This window comes from Oryza sativa, chromosome 6, assembly GCF_034140825.1.
Source record: "Oryza sativa Japonica Group chromosome 6, ASM3414082v1".
Classification (NCBI taxonomy): Eukaryota; Viridiplantae; Streptophyta; class Magnoliopsida; order Poales; family Poaceae; genus Oryza; species Oryza sativa.
Window position 1 is genome coordinate 1,001,253 of NC_089040.1, and position 25,156 is coordinate 1,026,408.

General features: G+C 43.1%; 6 protein-coding genes and 1 long non-coding RNA gene across 7 annotated transcripts; 3 read left to right on the forward strand and 4 right to left on the reverse strand.

Annotated features, from left to right (window-relative positions):
* Positions 1–1,632: 1,632 nt before the first annotated feature.
* Positions 1,633–4,424, forward strand: LOC107281388 (uncharacterized). Its single transcript, XR_001546711.3, has 3 exons — positions 1,633–2,592; positions 2,808–2,865; positions 4,077–4,424. It is a non-coding gene; the product is annotated as an uncharacterized lncRNA (long non-coding RNA).
* Positions 4,425–5,969: 1,545 nt separating this feature from the next.
* On the forward strand, positions 5,970–7,296 carry LOC4339918 (uncharacterized). The gene has a single exon (XM_015787231.3). The coding sequence runs from the start codon at positions 6,083–6,085 to the stop codon at positions 6,554–6,556; it is 474 nt and encodes a 157-aa protein (XP_015642717.1). The 5' UTR covers positions 5,970–6,082; the 3' UTR covers positions 6,557–7,296.
* A 249-nt stretch (positions 7,297–7,545) lies between these two features.
* On the forward strand, positions 7,546–9,673 carry LOC4339919 (uncharacterized). The gene is made up of 3 exons (XM_015785541.3): positions 7,546–7,635; positions 9,141–9,239; positions 9,316–9,673. Exons 2-3 carry the CDS (start codon positions 9,146–9,148, stop codon positions 9,453–9,455), a joined length of 234 nt encoding a protein of 77 aa, XP_015641027.1. The 5' UTR covers positions 7,546–7,635; positions 9,141–9,145; the 3' UTR covers positions 9,456–9,673.
* A 1,280-nt stretch (positions 9,674–10,953) lies between these two features.
* LOC4339920 (uncharacterized membrane protein At1g75140) lies at positions 10,954–13,113 on the reverse strand. The gene has a single exon (XM_015785666.3). It carries the CDS (start codon positions 13,067–13,069, stop codon positions 11,144–11,146), a length of 1,926 nt encoding a protein of 641 aa, XP_015641152.1. The 5' UTR covers positions 13,070–13,113; the 3' UTR covers positions 10,954–11,143.
* Positions 13,114–16,010: 2,897 nt separating this feature from the next.
* Positions 16,011–17,671, reverse strand: LOC4339921 (acyl-CoA-binding domain-containing protein 2-like). Its single transcript, NM_001420998.1, has 4 exons — positions 17,582–17,671; positions 16,958–17,075; positions 16,377–16,439; positions 16,011–16,263 (listed from the first exon to the last, which is right to left on the reverse strand). The coding sequence occupies exons 1-4, from the start codon at positions 17,591–17,593 to the stop codon at positions 16,181–16,183; spliced, it is 276 nt and encodes a 91-aa protein (NP_001407927.1). The 5' UTR covers positions 17,594–17,671; the 3' UTR covers positions 16,011–16,180.
* A 1,725-nt stretch (positions 17,672–19,396) lies between these two features.
* LOC4339922 (superoxide dismutase [Fe] 1, chloroplastic-like) lies at positions 19,397–22,070 on the reverse strand. The gene is made up of 8 exons (NM_001420999.1): positions 21,839–22,070; positions 21,280–21,489; positions 21,015–21,209; positions 20,781–20,952; positions 20,549–20,667; positions 20,347–20,373; positions 20,231–20,254; positions 19,397–20,146 (listed from the first exon to the last, which is right to left on the reverse strand). The coding sequence occupies exons 1-8, from the start codon at positions 22,025–22,027 to the stop codon at positions 19,907–19,909; spliced, it is 1,176 nt and encodes a 391-aa protein (NP_001407928.1). The 5' UTR covers positions 22,028–22,070; the 3' UTR covers positions 19,397–19,906.
* Positions 22,071–22,465: 395 nt separating this feature from the next.
* Positions 22,466–24,926, reverse strand: LOC4339923 (60S ribosomal protein L13-1). Its single transcript, NM_001421001.1, has 5 exons — positions 24,848–24,926; positions 24,326–24,446; positions 23,416–23,549; positions 23,136–23,294; positions 22,466–23,053 (listed from the first exon to the last, which is right to left on the reverse strand). Exons 2-5 carry the CDS (start codon positions 24,432–24,434, stop codon positions 22,829–22,831), a joined length of 627 nt encoding a protein of 208 aa, NP_001407930.1. The 5' UTR covers positions 24,435–24,446; positions 24,848–24,926; the 3' UTR covers positions 22,466–22,828.
* Between the last annotated feature and the right edge of the window lie 230 nt (positions 24,927–25,156).

A 25,156-nucleotide genomic window follows, 5' to 3' on the forward strand; every position in this document is an offset into this window, starting at 1 on the left:
TGCCGTTATCTTTCAACGATTTCTTCAACTGGTATAAAGCGGAGTCTTGTGAGAAAGTACACACTGAAGATGGCTGAAAGAAAGTTGTATACTTGGTGACTCTGCTGGCAAAGCTTTACTGATAATTAAATTACCTACTTTTTCGTTCTGAATTATCTACGAGCCATATTAAAATGGTACTGTAATTAACACTAGTTCCAAGTATCGAACAAACTTTTTCATGCCATTTTTTTCTTCAATGTGCAGTGACAGTTAGGCGCTAGAAAATGCTCCTGACGTACATGCGCGCCTCGGCGGCGCTGCTGGTGCTGTCGGCGGTGGCGCACTGCGCCGGAGTGTACACCGTCGCCGGCCTCTCCGAGCTGGTCCCCGCCGTGGTCGCCGCCGGCCGCCGGCGGGGTCGTCTTCGCCGCGTCCATGCTCGTCGATCGCTCACTACGTCGTCCTCGACATACCAAAGCATAATTAAATTTGAAAATATACATTTCATTCAATTTTTTCTCGGGAATATTCGAGACGTAAAATTTTTTGCAAAAAACATATTGTCGGTCTCGCAAAACCGTTACGCGAAAATGACATCGCGAGCGGTATCGAGTGCGGTGAAAGCGCGAGACCACGCAGTCTCGCATAATGGATGGAAGAGCGACCTCGCCCAAGCAATCAACGACACTGTCCAATGGGCTCCGTTTGATTAGTAATTAATTACTTAATTAACAATTAAATAATAATAATTAGTGATTAAGTATCTGGATTAGGAATTAATTAATCACTAATCAAGATAATTAATTGCTAATTAAATCGGCATGACACTAGTATTGCTATTGCTTGAGCGAGACCGCTGTTTCATTCCGCCAGACCGCTCGGTTTCGCGTTGTTATCGCGGAATGCGGTACTATTGTAAATATTTGCTAATGACGAATTAATTAGACTTAATAAATTCGTCTCACAGTTTAGAGGTGGAATCTATAATTTGTTTTGTTATTAGTCTACGTTTAATACTTCAAATATGTGCTGGCATACTCGATGTGACACGCCAAAACTTTACACCCCAAACTTTAGCAAATGTTTACTGTAGCACAACATTGTCAAATTATGGACTAATTAGGTTTAAAAAATTCATCTCACAATTTACACGTAATCTATGTAATTAGTTTATTTTGTCTATATTTGATACTCTATATTTAATGTGACAAGGTTTAAAGTTTTTGGGTGGGATCTAAACAGGCCTAATTTCCGTCTGTGTTTGTTCTTTTTTCTTCGGACAACAAATTTTCCATCTTCTGCTCTCGTTAGCTGATCAATCGCGACCAAATTTTAGATTTTAAAACTTTATTTTATGTTGAGTTTTTTTTGTCAGTTTATTTTCTAGCGATCGACTAGCTTTTCAATCACTAATAACATGGATATAAATTTTCAATTGCTATTTATCTGTTATATTACTTTTGGTTGCTTCGTTTATTTTCCACAGCTTATCAACCGCAACTCAAAAGATTATAACATAATAGTTAGCTCAAACTGCGGTTAACTTGCAACGATTTCTTCAATTGGCATAAATGGAGTTCTGTTAGAGTACGCTGAAGATGGCTTATAGTTGTATACGTCATGACTTTGCTGGCAAAGCTTTTCTGGTAGTTCACCTGTTTTTTCCTTCTGAATTAAGAGCATCTCCAACAGCATCTTTAAATTAGACTCTTCAAATATCTATTTAGCCAACTCTCCAACTGATTTGGGTAGTCAAACTAGATGTATGCTCCAACAGTCTCTCTATTTACATCTCCAAAATCACAAAGAAACCCACATGTCATCCTCCCATCTCCATTCCCTTCCTCTTCCTCCTCTTTCTCTTTCTCTTTCTCTTCCCATTTCTTTTCTCCCGCGTGGCAGCATCGACCCATCGATCCAGCGGCAGTGGCGACGGCTCCAGCGCGCGAGGCGGAGGCGGCGGTGGCTCCCTGCGCAGCAGCGGCGATGGCTGCGACGGCTCGTGCGTGAGGCGCGACGGCGACGACGACGACTGCCACGGCGGACGGTGGCCTAGACGACGACATTGGCGGGGGGCGCTCATGGCCGGCATATGCCCTCAGTTCGTCGCCGGCAGGGAGAGATGTTGGATGGGGATGGGAGTGGTGGTGGGACCCACCTTTAGCCAGTGGAGGAGGTTGGCTACATTTAGCTAGCCGGAGGAGCAATTTGGCCATCCGGAAGCCATCCGGATAGAGAGGCTATTGGAGCTCGTTTTTTCTCTGTGTTAACTAAATTTTACCTTGGAGAGCTAAATAAAGAGTCTGTTGAAGTTGCTCTAAGTGGAGTTCTGATCAAGAAACCATAATGATATGCTAGCTAATTATAAACACTAGCTCCAAATATGGAACGAACTTGATATGGTTTATTTAGGCCAGAAAATGCTCCTGAGATTGATTGCGGTCAATATCATCCTGCAAAATTAATCCATTCTTGATTCTACTGGTGAATTCCGAAATGCAGTCCATACATTTGTTCTACACTTTACACTTTCTTGGGCTCAGCGTTGTTGAAGCATCGGCTTCCTCAAAAAAGTACAAGAAAAATACTCCATCAGACAACGACCACAAGGTTTTATATATGTTTCATTTTCCAGTGCCCATTCGCATGATCTTGGTTCCAATAAGTAATAACGTTCATTGTGTTTTTTTCTACAATAATCATATGTAATTGAGATAATCTAAATAAGCCTAAATTCTAAGTGTTTTTTTACAGTGACGAGTACATTAAAATGTTTACCAGATATTGAAAATGTTTTGAACCGAAAAATTGGTTTCCCCGTGTAGGGGTAGCGGCGATCAGTCGCGCACATCGGCAGCCAATTCGGTGCTAGTGCTTCTCAAGGTATGTGTTGGAGCCTCTAGCTTGTGGTGGGGTGATCTTTTTTTCTTCTTCTTCCTAGTTATAGGATTGTAGTGTTGTGATTTTTTTTTCTGTTATATCAATATGAAATTCCGCACCATCTTGTGTGGGTAGTTGAAATAAAAAGATTGGACGTCCTGCCCGGTACACTCCCAACTTCTACGTACTGTTCATCTGTTGCTCCCTTCTTTCCCATCAGCCATGCATGTAACCACTCCATTGGTAAAATCTAAATGGTTTTTCTTAAATTATTGCGCAAAGTGTTTGGTTCGTTGGTTCGTAAACTCATCCGTATATATTATTTCGATTTCCGAACTCTTAAAATACATTTTCAGATCTACGAACATGATAAAATGTGTCATTCCGGTCCGAGGTTGCCATGATCCTTCTAAGATTCTACGTGACACTTATGTGGCATGCCACGTAAATATTGACTCTTTTTATTTTTCTTTTTCATCTCCTCTCTCTTTTCTTATTCCTTCATGTAAGTATGGCAAAAAAGAAAAGAAGAGGAAAAGAAAGGAGAAGGAAAAATAAATTTTACGACTAAAATATCCGTGTGACATGCCACGCCAATTGATCTTGGAGGAGTTGTGCCTATTTGAAACCAGAATGACACACTTTAATAAGTTTAAAAAACTAAAAATAAATTTTAAGAGTTCAGGATCTAAATGACACACACGAACAAATCTAGATATTGGCCACGTGATTTACTCTAAATTATTTATCTGTATAGGATCCAATCACATCGTTGTGCTTGTTGGTGATACCTAGCAAGCGAGTTTCCTCTGGAAATTTCAAGTCGATGGATGGAGCTATCAGAATGTACTGTAGTAACACCACAAGCTGTGTTGCAACGGAGCAGAGCAGAGGCAATAACCAAGAAACTAAATTAATTAATCGATCGAAATCAAACAAGAACCAAGCCCGAGGAATTGAATCACATGGAGCCCAAGTTACATGCTCCTTCCGTCCCAGAAAAAGGCAACCTAGAGGAGGTATGACCCCTCTTTGGTTAACTTTTTTTTAGATGGAGGGAGTACATGATATATCCTGTACATGCATATATTGTGACGATGGAAATAGACTAATTAAGGTCCGGTTTGTTTGGAGCTAGTGCTTTATGTTGGTCAATTTGGCGTTGCCGTAATGATATAGTTTTTAACCATAAAAAAATATCTAACATCATGCAGGTTATCTTCATGTGTTCCAATTGGCTCCACTCTTGGTGTATGATGATTTCACAGGAACAACAGGATACTATGCGCAATGGTGCTACACGCTTGGAATTAGTAGCCAAGGAACTTTTATTCCATTTTGGATGGCGTAGTACCTACAGAATTTTGTGATAGAATCTACGTGATTTTGAAAAAAAATATTATTTTAGTAGATCATATCATCGGCAGAAGTTGGGGGTTTGTCCCATCTTGTCTTTTTTAACTTTTCTGTTCACGTCTGAATTTTTTGGCTGTGTGCCTACGGGCAGAGGCCGGAGATGTAACACATTTCCATTATCTAAAAAAAAAGGTCCGGTTTAGTTACTCAATTTTTTTTAAAAAAACGTCACGTCGAATCTTTGGACATATGAATGGAGCATTAAATATAGATAAAAATAAAAATTAATTGCACAGTTAGAGGGGAAATCGCGAGACGAATCTTTTGAGCCTAATTAGTCCATAATTAGCCATAAAGTACTACGGTAACCCACATGTGCTAATGGCGGATTAATTAGACTCAAAAGATTCGTCTCACGGTTTCCAGGTGAATTTTGAAATTAGTTTTTTCATTCGTGTCAGAAAACCTCTTCCGATATCCGATCAAACATCCGATGTGACACTCAAAAAAAATTTTCGCGAACTAAACGAGGCCTAAGTAAGAGTAGTAATCAATGGAGAAGAGGAAATTAGGTGCAAACAAGCCGAAATATGCATGATTATGACAAGGACATTAAGCTTACCGGCGAAGAAAGTAGCCATACGTTCTTGGCAATCAATTAATGGTGTGGGAGGTGATGAGGAAATCCTACTCCTCCTAGATAGACAAAGAAGAAAGATGTATACAAAGATAGAAGCAAGTAGTCACTCATGATGTGTGCGATGGCCTCAAGAGCAAATTAACAAATTAAGCAAAAGACGAAGAGCAGATCGATCGAGCAGAGCCAAATTAATAAGAGAGATTGGACGCGTACGTAATTAAGAGAAACGGGATTAGGATTCGTAGCAGGCAATGCAATGCAAATGGGGAAAAAAGTACGATCGACTTCACATGTGTGCTAGCTCTGCTCATCTCAAAAGCCAGCCGGCCAGCCTCATCAAGTAATCTTTCCTACTATACCAATCTCGAAGACCGATGAATCGATCGATCATGTGTTTAATTAACTTTGCAGAGATTATGATCAGCTGTGGTAAGTTATTAGTTGCTGCTGATCCATATCTCATCTTTCTGATCATCGAGCATGCATGCCAATGCAAGCTCACCTCAGCATTATATATATGTTTTTTTGAAATCGTAGCCACGCTAAACTGAAGTTATATTAAGAGAATAGAAAGTATTTACAATATTACCAAGGGACTAAATACTATCAAGGGACGTGAAAGAGAGAGGAAAATAAAAGAAACAGGAAGAAAACATAAAAAGAAACACACACTAAATTAAAATCTAAGCGGATATTCTCGCAATGTTTTTTGCCCCACACATGCTCTATAGCTTGATTTTGTCATGTATTTTGGCAATGTTTTTTTTTTTTTGCCCCCCACATGCTTCATAGCTTGATTTTGTCATGTATTTTGGTGAGAAGTTGCGACATGGTCTTTTCTTGATTTTGGAATACCCTTATATTTTAGTGGTGTAGCTAGAATCTGTTTTAGTGGTGTAGCTATAATTTTGAGTAAAGGTGGTCCATTTGTATGTAATATGTCAATTAAATAGGTGGTCCACTATACAATTTTTATTATATTAACTAGAACATATACTATAATTAAATAGGTGCCACCTAGCTAGCTACGCCCCTGTAATGTTTCGTTCACATCATATTTCCTATGCCACCAACAAGTGAATTGACTTGTGCTTTAGCCCTTTGCACTATATATGTAGCCCTTGCACTTAATTTGTTCTCATGCATGCTGCATCGCGATCTCCACTTCACTAACCACTATATACTCACTAGCTAGCTAGCTGCCCAGCTTCGCTAGTGTTGAGGATGACGATGTCGGTGAGCGGCATGGCGTGGGCGCACGCGGTGATGGGCTGGGCGGCGGTGGCGTTCGCCCTCTTCGTCCTCGCCATCACCACCGCCGACGCGTCGTCGTCGCAGGGGCCCTGCGCCGCCTACGGCGGCGGCAGCGGCGGCGCCACGTTCATGCGCGCCGGGGCGGCGCTGGTGCTGCTGTCGGCGACGGCGCAGGCGGTGGCGGCGACGGCGGCGCGGGCGGCTGCGAACGGGGCGCGGTTCCTGTCGGGGTTCTTTGCCCTGGTGGCGCACTTCGCCGGCGCGTACACCGCCGCCGTCCTCTCCGAGCTGGTCCCCGTCGTGGTCGCCGCCGCCGGCGGGGTCTGCGCCGCGTCCGGCTACAAGCACATGCTGGTCGCCCACTACGTCGTTCTCGACATACCGCTCATCGTCTTCTACCTCGCCGGCTTTGTCGCGCTTATTAATCAGTATCATCTAGAATAGGCTAGCTATATACTCCCTCATCCCCTAAATATTTAACGCCGTTAACCATTTTAAACATGTTTGACCGTTCGTCTTATTTAAAAAAATTTGTGAAATATGTAAAACTATATGTATACATTAAAGTATATTTAACAATAAATCAAATAATAGAAAAAAATTAATAATTACTTAATTTTTTTTAATAAGACGAATGGTCAAATATGTTTAAAAAAAGTCAACGGCGTCAAATATTTTGGAACGGAGGGAATATATATATAGGTTAGCTACATCTACATGCACTGCACCATGAATAATTTATAGTTCCTCTGGTTCTAAATATTCGACGCGTTCGATTTTTTTAAACATATTTAACCGTTTGTCTTATTTAAAAACTTTTATAAAATAATATATATATACATAAAATTATATTTAACAATAAATCAAATGTATAAAAAATAATTAATAATTATTTAATTTTTTTAAATAAGACGATCAGTTAAACATATTTAAAAAAATCAAAGGCGTCAAATATTTAGAAACGGACGAGAGAGTACTATGCAATGTTGATCGATCGATGGATCGGTACGTAGTTCGTTGATGTTGCCGTTTCAGTCCTACGCTGATCGAATGTATAGCAAGTTTGTTTTATGTGCCAGCCATATGTAATGTACGTAATATCGATCGATCGATCTTGCAACATTGGCAGTGTCACCGTATTATTTATCATCTCATATTATATATATATATATCATTCTGCTTAATTTGCTGTGAACATATATATATGTTCAGTTTGGTTCAATTAATCAACAGTCTGCAGCTAGCTGCAGGTTTATTATACACAGAATTTTGCTTGTGAGTTCTGACTTCTGCCCCTTCCTCCTTTTGGATATTTGCAATTTTTTTAATCCAGGGGCCATTTTGCATAAACATGCTATGGGCCTTCAAAAAAAGCCCACGAGGCCCATATAGGAATCGATCATTAACCCGCACGAGAGAGAAGCCAAGAAGCCACCGTCTCCTCCTTTCCAGGAACGCGTCTCCTCTCCTCTCTTCTCTTCTCTCTCCGGCGGCGGCGGCGGCGGAATCCGATCCGAACCAAGGTACGTGCTCGCCGACCCCCGCCCCCCTAGACCTAGGGCTCCCAGATCTCTCGCGGATCTGCTCTCTCCGTTCATCTCCTCCATGGTGCTGCGCCTCTCCGTCGGACTTCTCTACGTATAAGCTGGGCTTCCTAACTCGTTCGTTCGTGGGTCCTGCCGTGTTTGCGCAGCGAGCTCGCCTGCGTTTTGGGGGTCCCAGTTTCATCTTCTCTGATGAATTTGTGCATGAATCGTCGAGATTTGAAGTGGTCGTGTTTGATCGATTACAAGCTACCGATTCCTCAGGGATGATCGATCGATCGATCGCGGAGTCTACTCTGTGATCCTCTTAACCAAATACTATGATTAATTGGAGCAGGGGCGGAGGCAAATGACTTTTTGCTAATCCCACTATTAATACACATTACGAATAGAAAATTGCTGTTGTGAACATATACTTTGACACCATTATAGTTGAAGAATGGCCCCATCGATACTACCACTGGTTTCGATTGGATGAACCATCCACTCCCACCCAAGCCAACCCTTTCATTTTAACCCGTTGCTTCAACCAATAATCCCCTTGGGTCTAGATGTTGCTATGTGAGACTGTGAGAGAGTAGGGCATTTGTCAGGAGAATAAATAAACAAGGTGTCTATATCTTCAGCTGATTTTTATTAAAGTATATATGATGGTTGTGGTTTTAATTACATTTATTCTACCACAATAAGTCCAGTGAATCACATATTGCTTGTTTGAGGACAACTGTTTGATCTTGCACGAATCTAATCTGTTGAACTAGCTGGAGATTCAGTTGTATATTTTGGAATCGCATATTCCTTATCTACAGTTCTACACATTTGCGCTTGAGGCGTGATAGTTATATTTTCTAACTGTGGATGACTATGTATGTGCTGGAAGACTGGAACTTATTCCATCGTACCAAAGAACAAGAAAGCAGCTGATTTATAGTTTTGACAACTTCGACAGTTAGCAATAAGCCCCCTTGGGTCTAGTTTGCTCCTGCATTTTGGCTGTGAGATAGTGGAGTATTATCAGTAGAATAAATGATGTGTCTACTCTATTATCTATAACTGATTCTGTTAAGGTATATGTAGGCTGTGGTTTGAGTCGTACTGCACATTTACTCTTCCACAATAAGTCCAGTATTATTTATCATATCACTTGTTTCAAGAGGACCGCCATTTGATCTTGCACTAATCTAACTTGTTAAACTAGCTGGAGATTAAGTTGTATATCTTGGAATCATATTTGACTATCTGCATTTCTACACAATTGCGCTTGACTATATGTACGCTGGAGCTTATTTCCTTTTGTCTGTCTGTTGTGTTTATACCAATGAACAAGAAAGCTGCTTATTTATAGTTTGAGAACAACTACAGTTAGCAGGGGACTTGTTTTTCTAGACTGTGATGTTCACTCATGCTTCTCTTCATATGAATAATCTGTAACATTCATTTTCTATCAGACTTGATAATCTGTATGCCATTTCATGATTGTGCAGCAAAAATGACGGCCGGATACATTGCTGGGTCCTTGGTTGGATCCTTCGCCATTGCTTACCTGTGTGACACATTTGTTTCTGACAAGAAGGCATTTGGAGGTGAGTTTAGTCTTACAGGCATGTGCTTAACCTCCCGGAAGATTGGACCTTAATCTGCTTCATTCATTGGACGCAGGTTCCATTCCAAAGACTGTCTCTGACAAGGAGTGGTGGCAAGCCACTGACACCAAGTTCCAGGCCTGGCCTCGCACCGCTGGACCACCAGTCATCATGAACCCCATCAGCCGCCAAAACTTCATCGTTAAGTCCACTTAGACGAGAGAAACTGGTTCAGTGTCGTGATTTTACCATGAATATGAAGTTTGTTTTCTAGGCCTTGAGATTGTAATAAGATGCAACAGTCAGGATACGTTTTGCATTTTTCACTTCACCTGTGAGCAAACATTGGAGCTTACATTATACTCACATTTGATGAATTCTGTTCCTCGGTGAAAAATTTCCACTGGGCAGTAAAGAATTACATTGTTTTCCTATATTCATATCTTTTTGTTTCAGTAAGTTGTTGCTCAAGTTCAAATTTGTGCTGTTTCACTGCCTCCGGTTTCTGCATTTTAGAGGCAATGATAGTGGGTCATTTGTGCTCAAATTATGTTGTCATCCCAGAGTTTCAGTTCTGCTGCTATCCGGTTTATTTTCGATGATATATCAGGTCTACATTTTTTTGGTGAAATCTTGTTTGATAATGCAAGGGCCTAGCAATGAATTACTGCCCACTGAAATAGAACGGAATAATACCCACTACAAGGGAGGAAGTGGAAGTTAATGTTAACCAAAACGAATCTGAACTTGTTTTAGCATAACGACAGGAGCATTGCTCTACAATTAGAAGCATGAAGTTACTTCCAGGATGCAAGGCCCAGGCAGCTGATCCTGCTCGCCTACGAAACGATTTGCTACTGAAAGTCTGAACCTACCTACCTAAAAAGAGTTGAATGCTCCACCCGCTTTCAACTTCTGAAACTCTAGGGTTGTCATATTCCGGTTGTGACAGATGTTGATCCGGCTGCTGACAGCGCTGGTCTTTTGCTAAACAGTACTTCAGTGAACAAAGGAATGCAAGGCCTTTTGCTGTCCTGCAGAAAATGGCTGAACCGGTGAATCCTGTAGTTGCAGTCTGCAGACCGAGCAGAGTTCATGTCTGTCAGATTAAATTCTAATTCATGTAAAACTGTCAGAATAAATTCTGGTATGATATCTCCCAGATAACTAAATTGGTTATCATCTATAGATGGGAATCAGATTGAAGGAATCACTTGTCATGCTAAAAGAACACAAAAATTAGACAACACAGGCTACCATTCTAAGCCCCATGTCATTGTCACCAACTTAAGATGATGTAGCAGTTGCAACCACTAAAAAATATCTGCAATGGCAGTCAGCAGATCCTCCTTATCTTGGAAGCAAAAAGGTAATAGAGAGATCAGATAGTGATAGAAAATCAAGTTAAAATGTTACACGTGATGTGTTGAGCTTTAAAGTTTGCAAACTGTGTCATTAATAACTTTAGTGAATTCTGAAAAAAAAAAAGATCTCACTGATATTGTAGTGTCTATGGCTAAAATTATTGCAAATGCAACTTGCTGAATTTTTCTGATGCTCAACACGCCACTGTATAATTAAAGCAATTCCATAGTACATCCTACCAGCCTATCATTGTTAAAAATTATTGTAAACTTGTCCAATTTTCCTACATCGTTGAAGATGGAAGTCATACGAAAACAGCTCAACAATCCCTTCTTTCATAGCTATAATGTAACCCATAAATTTCAAAGTTATTTCACCATCTGCAGCATCATATCAATGGCTGTAATGTACTCATGCAAATACAACATTTTTGAGTTACATCTTACAACAACACACATGTGGATCGCTGCCCACATTGGTGCAGGATTTTCAAAACCCCTTCAAAATTTAGCGTGTTGTCTACACCGCTAATTAAACAGTCAATCAACATGATCATCTACTACTGTCTGGTTGCTTGAGAACAATGTGTCTCTTTTCTTGGGAAAACCAGGGGGCTCCATACCTGGGCCTCGATACTTCAGCTCCGGTGTGGTTCGAAGCACAGGCTCTGTTGAAACAGGTCGATATGGAATTCCTGCGGCCCCTGTATATCTAGTAGGGGACACATACCTTCTTGGAGCACCTCTCAACGCCCCACCCCGTAGGTCCACACCCCTGGTAGCCTCAGCATAGGCTCGGTCTGTCGCTCTTGTGGTGGCATCCACATAGCTTCTATCACTGGCTCTTGTTGTGCCATCAACATAGCCTCGCTCACCAGTTCTTGTTGAGCTATCAGCGAAGGCACGGTCACTGGTCGAATGATTCAAAATGCTCCCTGTAGGAGCTGTGACTGAGGTGTTAAATGTCTCCTCCGGAGTCCAGCCCAACGAATCCTTCTTCTTTACATAGACTTGCCAAATGCCAATCAAGAACAGGAGGAAGAGCAGCGCTGGACCACTCCACACCACAGCATTGCTCTCCGGTTTGTACACCGGGAAGTTGGACCTGTATATAGCAATGTAACCATCTCCGAGTCCCAAGATCACGAGCTTCTCCCTGTCCGCGGCAACAAGCGGCTTCCCAGCTGGTGAAGCAGGCATCACGCCACCAGAACCCGCAAACACAGACTTGATATCCTTGATTGATGTGGCGAATAGCAGGCGGGGAGCCCCAACCCTCCCATAGTACTGAGTTGATGTGTTGTACACAAGGATCTTATCTTGGCTGGCTACCAAGAGGTAGCCTTTGATCGTCTGTATCGCCACGGGGTTGTCGATCTCAGCCTTCTTGATTGCCCGGACCCTGCATTTCAGGCTGGCAATGTCACCGAGCAGCAGGACGTGCACGAGATCGCCGGCATCAGTGAAACCATAGGCCTTGAAGCGCTCGGAAGGATCGAAGGAGTAGGCCTTTGGGAGGGAGCCATTGAGAGCTTCAGCGAGGCCCTCGCATGGTGTCTCGCGGACAGACATTGATCGGAGGTCGAGCGACGCGGCGCCGGCCTCGGTGAGGAAGAGGAGTCGCTGCTTCACAAAGGCGAGAGGCGTCGACGAGGCGATGGCGGTGCCGTAGAGCGTGCCGTTCTCGGTGAAGACGCGGATGCGGCCGCCGGAGTCGCAGGACAGCACGTAGCGCGCGCGGCCGGCGTGGTGGGCCTCGAGGTGGAGCACGGGGGCGGCGTCGAGGCCGCGGACGAGGAGGCGGGACGACGCGGCGGCGAGGGTGAGCCAGTCATCGCCGTGCGGGGACGACTCGATGAGGCGGTGGGCGGCGATGGAGCCGTCGGCGTGGCCGGCGAAGAGGAAGCAATCGGTGCGGCGCGGCGAGAGGTACGCGAGCAGGGCGGTGACCGGCGGCTCGCCGGACACCCCGGGCTCCAGCTCGAGCAGCGCGTCCCCGGCGGCGGAGAACACGAAGACGCGGCCGCGGGAGTCGCCGACGGCGAAGTACTTGGTGAGCCCATCCGCGTCCTCGTAGGGCAGCGCGGTCGCCGCGGCGGCGTAGGCCCCGTCCCCGAGCCGCGCGGCCGCGGCGAAGTGGAACCGCTCGGACCAGTAGGGCCTCCGCTTCGTCACGGCCACCCCCTGCGGCGCCCTCCGGTCGCCGGGCGCCGCCGCGGCGGCTGCCGGCGGCGGCGGATCGGGCTCCACGGATCTGGCGAGCGCGGACTCCAGCGCCTGGACGGACTTGGCGAGCGACTCGGTGAGCTCCTCGAGCCGCGCGAGCTGCGCCTCGCGCCGCACCAGCAGGCCGGCCTCCACGGCCGCAGCCGCCTCCGTATCCGCCGCCGCCGCCTCCTCCGACGCGGCGGCGGCGACGGCGGCGAGCGTGAGGAGGAGGAGGAGGGGAGCGACGTGGTGGGCCATGGTTGTCAGTGACAGCGGAGCGGGAGTGGAGTAGGGTTTAGAGTAGTTTTATGAGTTTTGGAGGTTGGGATTAGAAGAGGGGATCTGGTGTGTGTAGGGGAAAGTGCGGGGACGGGACGGCTCCGTGGGGCCCACATGTCAGTGGGTCGTTTATGTCTCGGCCGGCTGTGTGGGCCCCACATGTCAGCGGTTAGTTATGTGTGGGAGAATTTACTATTTGCCAAATGCCAGTGCCCAAATGCCACTCTCCCAAAATTTCATTCCCAAATGCCACTCGGGCCCACATGTCAGCCTCACTCATCATTGGGTCCCGCATCACTTTTGTTTGAATGGAGAGTGAGGCTGACATGTGGGCCCGGGTGGCATTTGGGAATGAAATCTTGGGAGAGTGGCATTTGGGCACTGGCACCTATTGCTCCTGCTACACAGGACAGCCTCGTTGACTAATAATATTATTATCTACCTGTGGGGCCGAGGTGTCAGTGGGCAGCGCTTGTGACTTGGGTTTAAGATATGGGTGGTTACTTGTTTGCCATGGCGTGGTAATGAAAAATACCAGGTTTATTTAATAAGTTACTAAAAAATTAAATAAAAATTTAAACTTAGGATGAAATTTGTCTGATTTTTTTTTTCGGTTTTGCATAGTAACCGTCGTAACCAGACTAGCAAGGGTAACCCCTCTTCCAACGATAACTTGGTAAAGAAATGCACTTGCAGGTGACTGAACATTTTTTTTTCTTTGTTTCTGTTGTGTAGATCTTAGAACAGATAATGTCGGAACATTTCTTCCGGAATCTGAACTTGTTTTGCTGAAATGATGTAAAATCCCTGCCTTGAAACAGTTACTACCCTGGAAACAAAAGAGAGAAGAAACCGTTACCAGTCGTGCAATCAAACGGTTTCTTTCTCTACTTTTATTGTTCACTGTTCATGCAATGAGACAATTTCTTTCTTTGCTTTCATAGTTTACTGGTTTTTCCTCCTTTTGCTTTCATTATTTACTTTTCAAGCAATCATACAGTTTGTTTGCACACACTTGTTACTATCAAACTACACTAAAATGACAGTTGTCCAACTAAATACACTACTGCAACTTTACTATACTTCAGTAGTCCCAGAGTCCTAGAGTCCTATAACTCTAGGGTCTTTGACTATGTGCTTTCTTCGGTCGCAGTAGTCCTAGAGTCCATCCTTTCAGAGGGCCGGCTGTGGTCGTTAGCGGCCGTCGCTTCCTTTGGGGAATTGTTGGGAGCGTAGAGTGGCTCTGCCCCCTCCAGTTGTTTGGAGCAGAGTTCCTTTCCTTTCGTTATTTTTTATCTTTGTTTTTCTTCCTTCCTTGGCATAGGCCGGTCTATTTGAGTGCGTCGTGTTTCAAAAAACTCTATTCTTCTAATATATTGACGTGCAATCCTTTTACGCGTTCGAAAAAAAAACTATACTTCAGTAGTACATAGTAGATGTGTTTGAGTAGAGACAAGAGAAGGGCAGTGGAGGTTCATTGCATCATCCTGATTATTCCAGCAAAAGAGGAGATGGATGGATAGAGAGAAACACCATCATCTTTTGCCATCCTCATCCTCTCCCTGACTCTTTTCTTTTCTCAAGATGCCATGAATCTGCAGGAGAGGAGGTGCACTCCACTCCAGTATGGCAGGCACGCCATGGTCGACGGCTGCAGTATACAGTATATGCTTGTGGAATCCTTGTTGGCTTAAACAAGCACAAAAGGGACAGACAAACTTCGTAGAATTGTAGGAATTTGAAGGCAAATTGTTCGGTTCATTCAACAGCTAGGAAAAATTCCCACAATTCCGAAGCGTAGCCTTAAAACGATAAGTTAAATTCAGAGAAGACAGACAGACTTAATTATACTCATGAACAAAGTATGGATTGAGTAAGAAATTCTCTCATAAGGATTGGCAAATATATAATTGAGGAAGGTTATAGAAGAAATTGACCAGTTGGAAGGGGAATGTCTTTCGATAGGAGGAAGGCGTGTGTCAATTAATTCGGTGTTGAGTTGTCTAACCATGTTTAAAGTATCCTCAAGAAGCTAAATTACTATAGGTCTAAATTTTTTTTGGCAAAGTGATGGACATAAAAAAAATATAGAATAGGGAATTTAGATATGCAAAATAAATATTTGTTGAGTAAATAGTTGTATAGTAAGCAGCTGCCGCGGCAACAGGTTGTCTGACAATGTAAAGCATGTCCTACCGGATTTTACGAGTTTTGAACTATTTCCTATAGAATTCATGTTTTCTTAAAAGCAGACCAGTTATTAGTGCAATCAACCGGATAGTTTCAATGTTCGCTGTTCATACAACGCAGCACTTATTTTTTTTGTTTTGTTTTATTTATCGTTTATAACTGTTGTTCTCTATCCAACAGTTCACTTTCTTTGCTTTTATTGTCTACTGCTTGATTTAATTGTTGGTACTGTTTTGCCTTCACAGTTTCCATTGTCTACTGTTGTTACTGTTTGTCTTCTTCGCTTGCTGTTCATATGCAATCGATATCATTGATCATTGCTAGTATGTTTTTGTACGCATTTACTGACCAACTACACTGAAATGACAGTTCCCACAAAATTAAATTACACCAGTACCGTTGTAGTAGATGTATAGACAATGGAAAGAGCAGTGGAGGTTCATTGCATCATGGATACAGAAACATAAAAGCCCATCAACTTGGCCTTGTTTAGCTCCAAACTTTTTCTTCGAACTTCTAACTTTTCCATCACATCAAAACTTTCCTACACATATAAACTTCTAATTTTTCTATCGCATCGTTACAATTTCAACCAAACTTCCAATTTTAGCGTCAACTAAACAGGGGGCGTGAACTAAACAGGGTATAGTATTATATGCTTAATAGAATCCTTGCGTATAAGAAAATCCCAACAACTCCAAACCGTAGCCTTAGCAACAAGTTAAATTTAGAAAAGACGGACAAACTTAATAACAGTCATGATCAATTAACAGGACCGAGTCTGCTTGAAACTATTACAAGTACAGAGAAGGGATGATCACAAAGCGCCTGATGATGGTATAGTATTTATGTTTATTGGTACATATATGCAGCACTATTGATGGTGTTGTTCATAATAGCCTAAGAAGTGGATGCAGAAGCCTCCTCCAGCAGCTGCTTCACCTTGGTGATGTAATCGGCCATAGCTTCCTCCTTGGATTTCCCTGAATTCACCATGATTTGGATTTGTAAGCATTGATGGGAGTTTGCAGATATGACAAAGTTATATAGTTTAGCTGATATATGTTTTTGAGGACTTAAAGAGATCGGCATATACCTTCAACGGCCTTCCAAGCATCCCATTTGTATCTGTCTTTCAGGTTGAAAATACCTGGGCGCCCTGAAAGATGAAACTGAATTGTTAGATACGATAACTCGAGGATAAAATGTGATCTTTGGTGTCTGTATTACGAAACAAGTCCAAAAGCATTGCCTTTGGAACTTGAAAGGTCATGATTTAAAAAAAAAGTAGAACAGCTGCTAAGCAAAGTCCCCATCGGGGAGAAACATAAGAATACCATATGTTACTACAATTTCAAATGACAACCACCACTTAGTACTGTAATAGGTGAATAATTCCTCTGGAAATTGTAATATTAAACACCCCAAATTGACAAGCAGATTACAAGGATAGATGAGTTTACACTCATCAAGCACTAAATTTGTGGCAAAACTTAAGCAGATCGATAATCCTTTTTAGTCAAAACACAAAACAGTGATTCAGATGCAACTATATGAAAGCTAATCTTGCCTGATCATCATGAAAGCATATGGAATCTTAGCACTTGAACAGCAGCAAATTAATTAGCTCAATTGATGAATGCATCGTTTCAAGAAGAGCAGAAGGCCTATATATACCAGTGGTAACCGGGCCAACGGTTGCCTGCTTGTAGAGGCCATAGAGAAGCAGCTTGTCCTCGTTGGAAATTGTGTCAGGCAAGGTCTTGGCCTTCTCGGCGAACTCCTCAAACTCCTCCTGCACAACAAGAACAACAACTAATTTGTTCAGAATCGACTTGAATTTGTTTACCTCAGGAAACTGCTCTGCATATTTGGAGTTCAGAAGAACAGGATAACAAAGGCATCAATTGCAGTTTCTGATGGCTCCTCTAAAGTCTAAAGCACAAAAAGGTTTGATCTTTTATCACTACTGCACCTACCTAGCTACTTGATCCAGAACACTGTCACTACTAAATTAACCAACAGAGGAACGAACAGCAGGTAGATTAGATTGGTTAATTACAAATTAACATACTGTTAAACCACATGGTAGTATGGTACTCCAAACAAGATATATATTGCATGCCAAAGGGAAGAAAATCCTAAACGATAAACAACCAGCAAATCTGCAGGTAGATTGATTTCAACAAGCGGAGGAGTAATATCCATTCAACCTATGCGCATCCGCTCAAGAAAACACAAAGAAAATCACGAGAAGGGAAAAGAAGAAGAAGAAGCAGGAAGACGATTCGTTTAATTTACCTGCAAACCCATGGCAGCGATGGCGTCTCGTTCTCGTTGGCGTCAGTCGATTTCTTGGAGTTGGAGGGGGGAGGAAGATCAATGGACGCCATGTCCAAGCGTTTTTTATGAGTTTATATAGGAAGGGGGTATTTTGCAGGTTGGTTTTAGCCTTTCAGGACACGTGTCCTGATCAGGGCCGTTGGTGGGGTGTTGACTCCTGATCGGCGGTGGCGACGTGGCTTACGAGTGTGCGACTCGTGGATGGCACAGACAAAAAGCCTCTCGTGTGTGGCGATAATTTCGATGAGAAGGAAAAAATATTTTTTTTTGTGGTTGTTTTATTTAATGTTTTTAGATTTTATCACGTCAACGATTTTGCTTGGAGAGAGAGAGAAAGATATTTGGATATTCCAAGATTGTGCTATACAGTCCTGCCCTGATACTGAAGGAATAAAAAAGGCTTTATGTGTTGCCTACTACTAATAGGTTAAAGCAAACTGTTGAGAAAAAACTAATTAATTTGATTGGTTTGTCTATCTCCTACTCCGTAGTACTATAGTAGTGCCTGTAGGAATCCTAAACAATTAAATGAAATAAGTATTTTTTTGGAAACCAATTGCAAATGCAGAGCAATGGATATGGACATTGTTGAGTTCTTTTTTTTTTTTGACTAATTACATTGTTGAGTTCATGGACCAGAGCAACCATAAGAGAACCGTACGATCTCACTTGCAACTTCTTCCTTTGGTTTGTCAATCAGAAGTTCAGAAGTCAAACATGGACAGTACAGGATGACATCTCGTATGAGGTTTTTGTGAACGGTAAGGGCCGAAAATCATTGTGATATAGGGATGACAAACAAACTGAGGCTATAGTTGAGGGAGGAACAGTGAACTTTCTAAGGCCTTCTTCATTCTCTGGCTTGCTTGAATAGTTTACTCGATTTTATTCCGCTTTTGTACTTGTCATTTTGTCAATGTGATGACCAGGTTATTAGTAGAGATTTTTTTTAATACGCAAGCAGCGCATTTTTTATTAATAGGAATAAAGTTTATGTACAACGGACCCAAAAACTAAAAAATAAAAGAAGAGGACGGGTTACAGGACACAGAATGGAGCAAAAGGCCTAATCTCTGACTAGATTTTGTGACCGTGGAACCAAGCTAGGAAGAGGCAATTCTGGCACCGCCGCATTTGCTAAGCGCCATTTGATGTGACGGAAAATTGCGAGACGAATCTTTTGAGCCTAATTACACCATAATTTGACAATATGGTGCTACAGTAAACATTTGCTAATGACGGATTAATTAAGCTTAATAGATTCATCTCGCGGTTTACATGCGGAATCTGTAATTTGTTTGTTACTAGTCTATGTTTAAGACTTCAAATGTGTGTCCGTATACTTAAAAAAAAATTGGAAAGGAACTAAACACGGCCTTACTCCCAAAAGTTCTTTTTATTCAGGAATACACGCAAGACTTGCAAATCGAGGATTTTGTACATCAGCGCAAATGACATAAAAGGAAAATAAGTAGAGAGATAAAGAATATAAGGGTAGAACAACACGGCTAGAATAAGTAGAGAAATAGAGAACAGTGTGTTAATCTCTGGCATCAGGTGCAACAGGTAAACTTTTGGAAACCAGATTGTAAATGCAGAGCAATGCTCTGTTCTGCTGCTTTTGGCTTTGGTTTCAAAGCTGGGTAATGAAAGTTGACTGTTTTCTAAAAAAATGTAGCGCAACGCATCAGGACATTATTATTGAGTTCCTGGACAAGAGCAACCAGAAAATAACACACAGCTCATGGAAATCTATGACAAAACTGTAGGTCCTCATTACCAAGTACCAAGCAACCACCATGGCAATTCATGAGAGCCTGTCGAAACAAACATTACTGACACCAGTGATGTATTTCTTCGGAACTACAATTTTCTTTGGTTTGTCAATCAGAAGTTCAGGATTCAAACATGGACAGCACAGGAATACAAGATGTCAGGCTCATTTGCTCCAAGTGACTAATTCTTGTCTATCTCTATGATACTCAAACCTAATTACTCCTATCAAAATTTAGCTCGCACATGACTCTGGGTTTGTGACTTGTATTTGCTGCAGTGTCACGAACTACAGATCTATTCATCGACAGCGACAGAAACTGTGAAGCTGCCTGTACGACAACATTTGCTATTAAGCAAAGGGTTGCCCACAGTATGTGCATACAATCTTCGGATACTGCTACCTTGAAGATTGATCAGCTGCTCTAGCTTCCTGTGTTACAAGTCCATCATCCCCATGGTTCAACTCGGCAACATGACCCACCTGCCGTAGCTTACTTGGCTCCGTTGTCACACCCCTAGGGACTTCTCTTGACCGCTGGTCTGCTCTCTTGCATCCCCATTGACCTGCTGAGGCATAGCTCTGATTTGGCTCTTTGCCCGAGCTAAAAGTTGCTTCCTTATATGCTTTGTGCTAACATATTCATCTCTTTCTACTGCCCGTTGTACGGCCTTCTTAAGCCTGGACTCAACAGTTTCCCATGACACAAGCTTCTCTAGAAATGTGGAGACATAGTCAGATCTCCGATCCTGCAAAGATATAGCCATGAACAAAATAAGTAAAACAAAATGTTTTTTTTAAGTACTAAATGTAAGCATCACTTGTCATCTAACCTCATAATCCAGGTAGTATGCATGCTGTTGCCCAAAGTAATAGGTTTTGTTAGTATAATTGTTTATTAATAAAAATGCCAGGAAAAGAAAGAGAAACCTGATTGCAATATTCATACCTCCCAAAGATCAATTGCAAGGAGTGGCTGCAAAAAGAAATAGCCTCATGAGATCCCTGCTGGATATGCATACGGCAAAAAAAAACCAGCAGACATACAGTGCCAGGCGTATGCTTTGCATTTCAACTTTAGCCATTGCATACGAATCATGACAGAAGAATGGCATAGCAATGTAGGGTAAGTGTTTCAAGTTAATACTCACAGAGTGACCCCAGACAAGAGGATTGATGGCATTCGGAGACTTTGAGATGACCAGTCTACCATAATTATCAGATGGGATTGGGCTTCTTGATTTCACATGAGGCAACTTGCTTGTTTTGTCTGGAGAGAGTTACAGAAAAAAGAGTTCAGTTCATCACACCAACATATGCAAATTTTGAAACTGGTACGATGAAGCTAATAAGTATGTCGCTAAGCATCTGTACATCACTTACAACAAAGCCAAACCCATCCAGAACCAAATTGAGTTGATGCAGCATCCATAAATTGTCGAATCATGCCATCATAGGATCCAAAGTCCCTGTTGATAAATTTCAAAAGGCGTTCTGGGGGTTTTCCCCCGCCACCAGGTTGCATAGATCGCCAATAGAAATCATGGTTCCATATCTAAAAGAATGTCCAGTAATTAGTCATATGGAGGACATACAGCTCAGCATACGGAATGATACCTGTGCAGCATGGAAGAAGGGGGGATGGGGTGCCTCCCTGCCCTCATTGAAGGAGGATAGCATCATCTGCCCCAGCGACATCCCCTCCCACTCACTGCCACCAATCATGCCATTGAGCCTCTCGACGTGAATGTTCTGATGAACTCCCCAGTGCTGTTCCACCGTCTCCTTGCTGATGTATGGCTCTAGGGCATCCTACATTTCCCATCACACAGTTGTCACTACTACTCTGTGCAAAACCACAAATTGGTATTTGTGTACTTACTGAAGGATAAGGAAGAGGCTGCTGCTCTATCCAGGAGACAGAAGCATCTTCATCAGTGCCTGACGACTCATCACCATTTGCTTCAGCATCCTCATCCATTTCAGCATCGGAAGCGGTTTCATCATCGATACCATCGTTCACAATGTCATCCTCGGTCACCACATTAGCCTCATTGGCACACTGGAGTACACGTGAGTTCGTACTCTCTCCCTGTTGAAATAATACATAGATATATGCATTCTTCCACATCAAATTAATCGTCTACAGAACTGGAGAGGATTCTTTTATTCTAGAAATGGTGCATAATAAATGTATTTCACACATCCAACCGAAAATGTCATGACAAATCAAATATCTACAGAAATGAAAATGCATTTTCTTGAGTCAGTGAATCCATAAAGAAGAGCTACTCGCTTGATAAGTCTGGTGAATTAACACGTAACAGTGTGACTTATCCAAAATAATACACAGGAAACAAAGAACGGCGAGCAGCGCCAATCAGTCAGCTCGAGCTACCAACTAGAAATGCTAAGCTGAGGAGGAGGAGGCGACAGTTTACCCTGCAGGCGCTCCCTCTCAGTGGGGTGACGAGGCGTCGGAGGCCATGCCGCCGGGCGTCGCCGCCGCCGCCGGCGCGGAGGATGAACGGGGCCGAGACGGAGGTGGAGCTGGAGCAGGAGAGGGGGCGGGAGGGGGAGAAGAGGGCAGGCGATAGGCCTCCCACTCCCACCAGTGTGGCGAACGCCATGGACGAGCAGTTTGGGAGAAAGCTTCGAGGAGACGATAAGATTGGAGGAGGGGATAAGCGGCCGCCCGAGATATTAATGGGCCCAAACTAATGTGGGCTTTGGGCTTCTAGCTGGAGCTTAGTGGGCCGCCACATTATTACCAAGATTTTTTTTTCATTTTTAATTTTTTTTAATATTTACAAAAATATTATACCCGTAAAAATATTTAAAAAATAGACCCTATCACCCAAGTGAAGGGCGGCAAGGTGATCTGGCCGCCCTCGGGGAGGGCTGCAGAGTCTATTTCTGTAAATATTTTCTCTAGTATAATATTACTGTAAATATTTTTTAAAAAATTAAAAATAAAAAAAATCTATTATCAACCATTTTGTATTTTTTTGCAGAATATAAAATTCTTCGGATTTGATCCAGTTTGTGATTACTTGCGATTTGGCACGTTTTTAGATCGATCTGTTTCGTCACAAGTCGCAACACGACCACGACGACTCAGTTTCAAATTCAGTGGTATAGTAAAAAGAACAGAATTTGACAGCCAAATGGCGAATGAAAACACAAGCATCTACTATCATCCATATGGCTGGCAGGTAAATGAGACGTAGCGAAATGACTGAATTCATCTTAAGACAAGTAGTATGCACTTAGTTTGGTTCACTTCAGACAAAAACCCAAACAAGCTCAAACTGAAGAGTAGACAGACAGCAGCAAGATCAGAATGCCAGTCTCGCATCAGGAGAAGCTGATAACAATAATGGTAATAAAACTTAGGGCATCTATTCTTAACGTTGCAGGTTGCAATCCTTTCACTTCTTCTCTTCCTTCTCAGCCTCGGCCGCCCTCTTCTGCCGGGCACCGATGTGGCGCTGGTTCATCCTCTCCACGCGCAGCTTGGCGTAGGCCTTGAATGCCTTCATGTCATCCGTGACCTTCACGACCTCAACCGAGCGCTTCTCGCCACGGGTGATAGGCATGTAGTCACCCTGGACCTGGGTGGCTGTGGCAAGCTCCTCAGGAGTCGAGTCACCAGCCTGCGAAAGGAGTTGGTTAATGTAAGGGATCTTCAGAACAGTGGGTTTAAGTGTAAGGCTAAGGCGGGTAAAGTTCCCTCACCTTGACCTTGCGGGCACGTCTTGGGAAGATGACAAGCTTGGCCTTGTAGGTCTTCAGCCTCTGGACATTGGCCTGCAGACCTTCAAGTGAGCGGTTCTTACGGCGGTGATCCACTGAGATGCCAATGGTTGGGGCAAACTTCTTGGGGATCCCAGCTGCCTGTGTGCAATAGGTTTATTGAGATCAGAATCACGATCCAAATATAACACATGGTAAAGTTTCAACGGCATTATGGCGTCAAAGCTACAATGTTGCTATTCAAACAAGCAATCTGATTTACCTTCAGCTCTTCAAGGGTGAAGCCCCTTCCAGCCCTAGACTTCATGTTGTACTTAAGTGTTTGGCACTGAACAATGGGGCGAAGTGGTCCAGAAGTAGGGCGGGGGAAGATCTTCACAGCTTTCTTTTGCCTAGCTGCAAAAGCCAACACCAAAAGAAAATTAGATGCTGGGTAAAAAAGAAATAGCAGCATCTTCAAACATAAAATTTAATGCCTCATGCAGGACTACAAATAGCACTTGAGCATTCCTTTTTTTTTTCCAATTTAGACAGCAACAATGCATAACTCACAGCATCTTGTGGCTGGTTTTAAATAATAGAAGGAGCAGAACTAAAAGAAATACACAAAGCATCTTTTAGCTTATTGTACATGCAAAACCAAATAGAATCCAGAAGCATGTAAAGTTTAAGTCGATAAGTGACTGGTACCAAAGCATAAAGTAGACAATTTGTCGCAAACACATGCACAAATTGTTAGATGAGGGTTTATCAAGATCCAGACCACTGAATTTTAATCTAGTCTGGCTATGCAGCAAACTAAAATTATGATAGCACCAATAAATCACACAACACATTACCAGAAGAAACTATAAAATTAAGAAACAGCATAGCAATTTAACTTATATGTTACCGCAGATGGCTGCTGATCAAATAGACATAAAAGCAAAATATGTACATAAGTAAACAGTGTCTAAGCAGCTACCAGCAAATAAAACACTACAGAGCAAGAAATGCGTGATCGGCAGTCAATATCATACGAACACCCAGGGAAGAAGCACTACGGGCATTTAGAAGCACAATTGCAGTTCACGCATATGTTACACAGCACAATCTCACGAGCAAGTAGGAAGCTAACATGCTCATTCATTCACATAATCATTAGATAGATCGCAAGAGATCAATCACTTTACCGATGCGGCGCCTCTGCTTGCGGGCGGGCTGGTTGAACCATGTCTTGACATAGTTCTGCCAGTGCTTCTTGAAGTGCCCATTCGGGATGACGTTGTTGTGCTTCACCATGGCTTACCTTACCTACACCAAATCAAACAAACACAAACCATAAGCATCATGCGATTCCTTCCTAACAGCTCTTACTAACAGTTGCAGCAAAAATCCACACCAGATTACTGAAAGAAAAGGCTAACACCCTGTTCTAGATCCCACTAAAACGCATGAGAATCAACCAAAAATTACTGCTACAAATTACAAATCACGAGCTTCGCTTCGCCTGCTGCCATAAGAACAGAACAGTGAGATCTCTCGTCCTAGCTCCACAACATCTCACTACATCCAGAAACAAACAAGAAACGGAGCGCGCGCGCAGTACAACGAACCGAGATCCGAATGGACGAAGGTCTAGATCGAACTGGAAGCCTCGACTGATCCAGAAATGCTGCGCGAGAGGGGAGGAGATGGACGGGAAGGCACCCTACCTTGGGCGGCGAGGCGGCGGCGGCGGAGGCGGAGGAGGATGCCGACGCGAGGTGGCGGCGCGCTAGGGTTGGAGAAGAGGACGCGAGGCGAGGTGGGGTTTTAGAAGAGAAGCCGAGGCCGCTCTAGTTGGGCCTTCTCATGGGCCAGCCCATATCGAAGCAAAGGTATCCTCTACGTGGGCCGGATATAAGGCCCATCTTCCGCATTCCCCGCATAAAGGCGTAATAGATAGTAATACGCTTGTGACAGCGGAGGCGTATTAGATTGTACTCGCTTTCTGATCTTTGAAGCGAAATTTCGATGGAAAT